Source organism: Cydia pomonella, chromosome 10, assembly GCF_033807575.1.
Source record: "Cydia pomonella isolate Wapato2018A chromosome 10, ilCydPomo1, whole genome shotgun sequence".
Lineage (NCBI taxonomy): Eukaryota > Metazoa > Arthropoda > Insecta > Lepidoptera > Tortricidae > Cydia > Cydia pomonella.
The window spans coordinates 19,581,991-19,589,848 of record NC_084712.1 but is presented as its reverse complement, the minus strand read 5'-3'; the positions used below and the strand labels follow the sequence as shown (position 1 = coordinate 19,589,848).

The 7,858-nt window shown below is 38.6% G+C and overlaps 1 protein-coding gene and 1 non-coding gene across 3 annotated transcripts in view; one reads left to right on the top strand and one right to left on the bottom strand.

Annotated features, from left to right (window-relative positions):
• Positions 1-453: 453 nt before the first annotated feature.
• The window catches only part of LOC133522369 (sodium-independent sulfate anion transporter-like), a 58,353-nt gene continuing 50,948 nt past the window's right edge, over positions 454-7,858 (bottom strand). For both annotated transcript variants that reach the window (XM_061857690.1, XM_061857689.1), the window contains exons 10-13: positions 7,106-7,279; positions 6,211-6,361; positions 4,836-5,009; positions 454-3,277 (exon numbers count right to left, since the gene is read on the bottom strand). In XM_061857690.1, the coding sequence (XP_061713674.1) occupies positions 3,096-3,277; positions 4,836-5,009; positions 6,211-6,361; positions 7,106-7,279 (681 nt within the window). In that variant the 3' untranslated portion in view covers positions 454-3,095. The remainder of the gene's footprint in view (positions 3,278-4,835; positions 5,010-6,210; positions 6,362-7,105; positions 7,280-7,858) is intronic.
• Positions 5,899-5,971, top strand: Trnas-gga (transfer RNA serine (anticodon GGA)). Its single transcript has one exon. It is a non-coding gene; the product is annotated as a tRNA-Ser (tRNA).

The following is a 7,858-nucleotide window of genomic DNA, read 5'->3' as shown; positions in this document are numbered from 1 at the left end:
GTACAACGCCATCTGTTTTGGATCTCAAATTAAGGGGCACGTTTTTTTTCTTAGACTTTACCTCTCTTTTAGCATCAATCCTCTTTGCTTTGAAGTAGGACGAAATAAAAGAAATGCAACTCTGTTCCAATTTACAAATAACACTAGGCCCTACTCATAGTGTTGTGTTCCTGCCGGTGAGTAAGGCTGCCAGAGCTCAAGGGGGGGTGCTCTAGGGTGGAGTTGCAGGCGTACATAGGCTACGGAGACTGCTTACCATTAGGCGGGCCGTATGCTTGTTTGCCACCGACGTAGTAAAAATAATAATTTAAAATGGTTTAAATAAGTACATATAAGTATTTAGTCCTACAGGTAGGACGGTGGGCCTTACGAGGATATGGCACTGCTAGCCGCTGATGGGTAGCTGTTCAATTATAGATAAAATGGGCAGTAAATCAAAGAACAACACAAACATGAACTATTAAAAGAAAATAATAATTTAAGACAAGTATACACAATGTACAAAAATGGAATGGGTTCATTTAGAGAAGAGAGCGAACATTAAATATTTTTGTACTTATATACAAAATTTAAATAATTGGTATCAATTAGTTACGCCAGCGAGTGATACTAATTTTTTTTATAATAGAGAAAATTGAATGAATGAACGACCGAAGCTAGCCAGTCTAAAGGCGTGTAAACAGGAATGGAAAGACTCGCGCGCTTCTTTCCCTGCCTCTTTCTTCGTTACGAAAGGTGTTACGAAACTGTTACGAAAAGTCGCAAGTTCGAGTGTTACCCGAAGCGGTGGATTTTTTTTCTTTAATTCATTAATTTTTAATTACGCTCGCAGATGTAACTGCTTGATTCAATTTCCTATACTAACTTCATAGCAAAGACTGATTCTTTGTATTCAATGTGCAAAATCTACGACAAATTCGTGATTAGAATTTGATAATATACAGCGTGTATTTTTGATACGACCACATAATCAAAGGGCAGTTAATTTAGGTTGTAATTAACACACTTTCATAGGTTTTATAAAAAATGGACGACTTTTATGTTTTCATGCACAATAATTCAGCAAGCTATGTATAACTACTTTGTCATTAACTCAAAACGTCTCGTTAATGACGCGACGTCACAGCTGTCACAAGTGATCATGATGTACGAAATACATTACCAATCGAAAAAAAAAACAAAAAATAATTATGCTCTGGTAGTGAAGACTACACAAAAAAATCTTTCAGAATTGTTTTATAGCACTAAAACCTACGTCTAGTTTACGTTTGAGGTTATATCAAAAATACACACTGTATAGTCTGACTTTGCAAACAGTTTTTTTTCTATATAAATAAGGTAGGTAACATTACTCCTAGATTTTCTTCATTTAAATACTTATTATTACTTGTTTCACTGTTCACCACGGTTCACTGTTAACAAATACAAAAAAAAATATCGATATAGCTTCTAAGTATAACATTTAAAACCTTATTGTTCACTGAATACGATATGTATACTCTGTATCTTTAGGTATTTAAATAAAATTAAACAAAGTCTACCCTCAAATGGCTCCTAGTAGATGAAAACATTACATGAACAAATAATGTAGGTTAAAGTCAGATCGTTAAGAGACAGATCTAGGGGGTTTTGTATTTGGTTGGTTAACCAATAAATATTATAACTAGTCGAAAATGTACACATTGTTTACTTTTATTTAAATACCTAAAAATACAGAGTGTAGCAGAGTATTGAACTAAAAAACAGTCCAACACGAGCCAAACTGGTTAAGATTTTTGCGGCATCTAGTTTTATCTATTATCTGTGGTCTGTTTTTTAAACTGCATCAATTTCAAGTCCCACATTTATAAAATGATTAATACAAATAAAGCGTCGGTATAGATATCGGCAGTAGAGTTGAGGTCATGCACACAACACGTCAAATTTGTGTTCTTTTTCGTAAATAGATACCGATAATGGACTTCAATAGAAATGGCAAACGATGCCATCAAATATGACAGATTAGCATTTGACACATAACCAAATATTTTAATGAAAGTTATTTCAACTGAACTATCTGTAATTAAAACATTAATAATAAGTATTGTGATGTGTTTCGTAGAAGAAAAAGAGTGGTATAATTATTGCCCAACTAGCAAAACAGTCCTATAAGAATTGATTTACTCAGCCTGTAATCGTATAACAGCCGAGTAACGGTTGTTGAAACACCACTATATCGTATAATAGCGGTTATCACGACTATTTAGTGTTATGTGCTGTTATGTTATAGGCTATGCCTCAAAATGGTCCGAAAACTAACAAAGTTGAGAGTTATTTCATTATTTGGTCTTTTTATCTACAATATTTCATTCTATGGATACCAAGTTGAATTCCATTACAGAACTGAGAGTGAGATGGTCTTTTAGTCAAAATGTCGGCACCCTTATTACCTAGGCAATAGAGTCCAAGTACGCAAATGAATTTGCCGCGCTCGCCCGGCGTGCAGGGCAGATGGTGCAGCAATTTATTTGCTTACTTGGACTCTCTTGCCTAGGTAATAAGGGTGACGACATTTTGAGTAAAATACAAATATCTCAGTTCTGCAATGGAATTCGGCTTGCTGCACATAGAACGAAATCAAGTTCATAGAAATACCTATCTAAAAACTTTTGGTTTTAGGACCATTTTGACACATGGACTATTTTATTTTATTTTTTATTTTTATTTTATTTTTTGACAAAAAAATTACACAGCATTACAGTATATACTAATGCACTGCGAAATTTAGGACTGAAAGTATATAAATGCATACACATCACGTACAGAATACAATCTGGGACTAGGTAGGCCAATATTATTTTAAGTTATATATCCGTACACAAATAGAAGGGTATTGATCATTAAATTGAGTTATACATGAAATATAGAATAACAAAACACAGAAGAACCTTAATAACTAACTGAGGACGGACGGTCATCCATTGCCTCACAATGGTTATTGCATTGCTCACAAATTTGCTATTTTGGAAATAATCCAACGACATATTAGTAACCTCAACTCTCCTGCAAACACCTATAGAAAAATTGACAAATATCTACACTAAAAATTAATATGGTCAAGTATCATTGACCTCACTGGACGTTTCTGTGTTTTCTATTTTCAGTAAGGGAGTCTGGGTTCTGTCTTCGGTGACGATTTCTGTGACGTCATCCAGTTGTAGGGAGTTATACGACGGCGGGGGTGTGCTCGTTTCTTTTGTACCATTTAGTAGAGGCATTGATATTTGGCCGGTGAGGTCTGAAAATTAAAAAAAAACTATTCGTGATTAAATGTGAAGTTTTTATACGATCATATTATCCAAAAGGAAGAAATACCTTTTCGCTCGTGGACATATTTCTTATTTGCAATTTCTTGTCATTAAGTGACAAATAATTTCTCGCGTTACTTATCTAAAATATATTCAATAGTTTTTTTTCTACTTTGATCTAACGTGACCGATACACTACAATTACATAACACTAGACTTTAATAGTACATTACGATACAAGTGCGAAAAATAGGAAATTCGAAACGAGTGGCGATAAATTAAAACACGACCGAAGGGAGTGTTTTAAATCGACACGAGTTGCGAATTACCTATTCGCACATGTATCGTACAACGTTTTACAGTACATATGGCCCTTTAAATGTTCGACACAGTAACGTAATATGCTACTTCTCGCACTAGTGCTATAAAGTAGCCCCATATGTACTGTAAATTACTATTATAAAAATAATCGCCGCACTTACTCCAAGCTCAGTTATAAATGTTAAAAAAAAGTATATTCAGATGAAAATGTTGCCACATGGTTCAGGAATTAAAAATGTACAACATTCCCTGCCAGCGACCCGCTAGGCGGGTTCTCTGTTCGTATGCGCTTTTTGCTACATACGGGTTTTCCCATGCTATCCGCTACGCTCGAAATGCGTAGCTCGCATTGGCACTGAATGTGTTAAAAACTGCAAATTCTTACGCGCGTTTTTGGGCTCGGGAAGTAAAAATTATCGAATAGTGCTGTTGGTAGCCTGGGCGTGGGCATCGTAATATTCGTAATAAAACGCGACTCATTCGCGCACATCAAAATAATGTAGTCAGTGAATCAAAGAGAAATTTGAACCTTCTCTACAATAGTTACATTACATTTTTCATTAGCTCCTGATAGGGCCGCGCCCAGAACTCCGGAAAGTTCAAATTCCTTTGAATATCTGTGGTATTATTACCTTGCAGCGCCCCCTCTAAGTCTTTGGCAGTGGCAACCACGAATAACTACATTTGAACCGGCTCAATATATTGATTTAAACCAACACGATTTTCGTTCATAGTTTCAAAATGAATACGGGACTTAATCGCGTACACTTACGTTTATTATATATATATATTTTTAATACCACGACGGTGGCAAACAAGCATACGGCCCGCCTGATGGTAAGCAGTCACCGTAGTCTATGGACGCCTGCAACACCAGAGGCATTACATGCGCGTTGCCGACCCTTAAAAACCTGTACACTCCTTTTTTGAAGAACCCCATACTGTAGCCCCTCGGGAAAACCTCGATGGCCTAACGTTTCTAACGTGACGTTACGGTCGCAGGCAGACTGCCGAGGAATTGTATCATCATCTTGCTGCGCGGATTTTGCGAACTACCCACACTTGATCTTGATTATTCACTTGTACGCAAGAGTTGTCACATTAAGTCCCGTATTCGTTTTAAAACTATGAACCGGCTCATTTGAAAACCGCCCGCGGGATACTAGTGAGCGAGACAGCGCTTGTAGAGATAGAGAGAGAGAGAGACGGCTATAGTCTGTGATATACCTTGCAGTGCCCGTTCCAACTCGTTGGCAGTAGGAACCACCACAACGCTTGAACCAGCCCCTTTGAAAACTGCAGACACGTTGCTCCGCGAAGATAGCAGTACTAGTGGTTGCCCACGTGATATTAGTGAGCTGGACAACGCGCAGATGCCTTTTGCTGCTGTGAAATCAGCACCTGAAACAGAGTAGGATTATATTAACGTTCTAAAATATAATATATACACATGCGATGGTCAAGATCTGAATGATGTAACTAAGACATTATACTTCGCGCCTCGTCTTCGAGATTAGTAACTGAAGATATATATATATACATGTAGTTACGCCGATAGGTGTCACCACTCTGCACTAATCTCTTCGGACGAGGCGCTTCGTATAATTATGATAGAACTTCACTTCAGGTAAGTTCGTTTAATCATTAATTATGTTTTACAAAATAACTAGGCTGAATTTGTCTAGTTGGGACAAAGAAGAACGAGTAGTAGTTGCGTCAAAACCATGACGTTATAGAATTCTTGAACGGCTGATACAAATATGGCGGATGGTGATAAATGAGATCGTTTGTTATAACAAAAATATATATTTTTGGACCCGGGTACGTCCTTAAACTACGTCCAAAAGAGAGGTATGGGCATTGTGAATTTCATCTCGCTTTGTGTGGTAGGGCACAGCCAGTGGATGTCATTCCAGATCTAGAGCAGAGCCCAACTGGGGAAGTACCTCCACCTTACAGAAAACCGCAACCAAATAACACTAGACCCTACTCATAGTGTTGTGTTCCTGCCGGTAAGTAAGGTTGCCAGAGCTCAACGGGGGGGGGGGGGGGGGGGGGTTTAGGGTCGGCAACGCGCATGTAACTGGAGTTGCAGGCGTACATAGGCTACGGAGACTGCTTACCATCAGGCGGGCCGTATGCTTGTTTGCCACCGACGTAGTATAAAAAAAATATATATATATATATATATATAAAGATGGAACAATCTTTTAGTAGACATCACTAGACGCCACCCCAAAGGCGTATATAGGCAAAGGAAGGAATAGAAGGATTCGCTGGCTTCTGGTAGGCTTTCGTAGCTCAGTTGGTTAAGAGCGTTGCACGGATTGCAAAGGTCGCGGGTTCTAGTCCTGCCGGAAGCGATAAATTGTTCCATTTTTCCTTTAATATAACATTTGTAGTATCGCTCGCAGACGTTATCTCCTTGTTAAAAAATTGGGTTATAATGAAATAAACTTCTAATGTTAAACTTACCTCCACATTACCTATTTACGAGTAGGTACTGTGCGAGTGAAATTAGGGGGGTAGACAAATACAGTAGTTTTAATACAAATTCAGAGCACAATCCCGTAGAATACTTTAATAGATTTCAACAACTTACCGAGTACGTATCTGCAGTCGATGACCACTGGCATTCTACAGCCTGCTTGCTTCTTGGCGGCTCGCTCGACGTACTGTCGGATGTATTCCACCCCAGGGAAGTACAGGTTGTTGCCTACTGTTACTAGGAGGTAGCCAAGACCAGATGCGTTCTGAAAAGAAAAACACTCGGATGGAACGAACGATCGAACGGTATACCCTCCAAAAATTGAGGGGGGATTTAAATCTTCTCGGGTAAGAGGTGGAGGGTTAGAGCCGGTGTAGCTTTATTTGAAACGTCCGACCCGAGAAGATTTAAATCCTCCATCAATTCGAACGCATAAGCACATTGTAATATGCCTACTTGAATAATAAACTATCTTTATCCTATCTTTATATTATATTATTGACTAATAAATACAAAAAAAAGTTAATCGACAAAATATTAAGTATCGAAATTGCTCACAAAATTTCACAAATCAGTTCAAAAATGCGACTTACAGTCAGTGAGAACAACTAAAGATAAGAAAACATTTTTGTACTAGCTGAAACGCTTAGCTCGAGCATACACATCCGGGGATTGAACTCGGATCATCGCTTTTACCACTTGTCTCTAAGCGGCTGTGTGCCATTGCGCCACTATCAAATACACGTAAGTCAGTGAAATTAGGTTACTTATCCTAGAGAAAGAATTTAAACAAGAGAGGGCCGTGACAGAAAAATCTTACCCTTTTTTTCGCTTAGCCCCCATCCGCTTACCGTCCGATAAGGAACTTCGCTTCAAAAATCAGTTAAACGCGCAAAGTAACCCCACCACGAGGCACACGCAGGGCGTGACGAATGCGATCATGAGGTCGTCGCAGCGGGAGCGCCACATTGGCTACACTTGGTTAGGTTTAGGACTCCTTAAAACGTACCGTGACGATCTCCGCGTCCATCTGCGGCCTCGCACTCGGGTACAACAGCAGGAGGACGTTTAACACGACGCCCACCAAGATGCCGATCTCTACGCCCGCCACGAGGCACACGCAGAACGTGGCGAAGGCGGGCACCAGGTCGGCGCGGCGGGAGCGCCACATGGGCTTCACCACCTGACAAATTTATTGCGTAAGTAAATTAAAGTCAGAATCATAATAGGCCAGGCTCTTTTTTATAATAAGGTAGGATGTTGGGTGATTTTAACGAAAATTAATAATTCTCGAGAAATCACCGATTCATTTTGGCCTGTCAATGTGGGTCAAATCTTGGAAGCAAAATTTTACCCACTTCCCGATTTAAGATTGAGCTGAAATGTTGCATAAATAGAATGACAATGCAATATTATGATGCTATGGAGATGATCTGATCTGATGATTAACCAGATTTTACCGAAAACTGTTTTGATGGTTATCAAGTTTTGAAGATAAACTTCGATGATTATACCGAATTAGGTGAACATACACAAGGGTCAAATTGGTATTTTTTAAGGCCCTCTCACTGGTCTTGGTTTGATCCATACTGAACGCGATACCTTGGATGGGTTCCTTTGAATTGATGATGATTGTGTTATATAAACTAATTTAATTTTCGAGTATAGTACTCATAGATAATATAAAACTTCCCAGTCTATTTCAAACTCTTTTATAAGGAGAATTGGTTTAGAATATAATATACACCAAAATCGCTCTGTG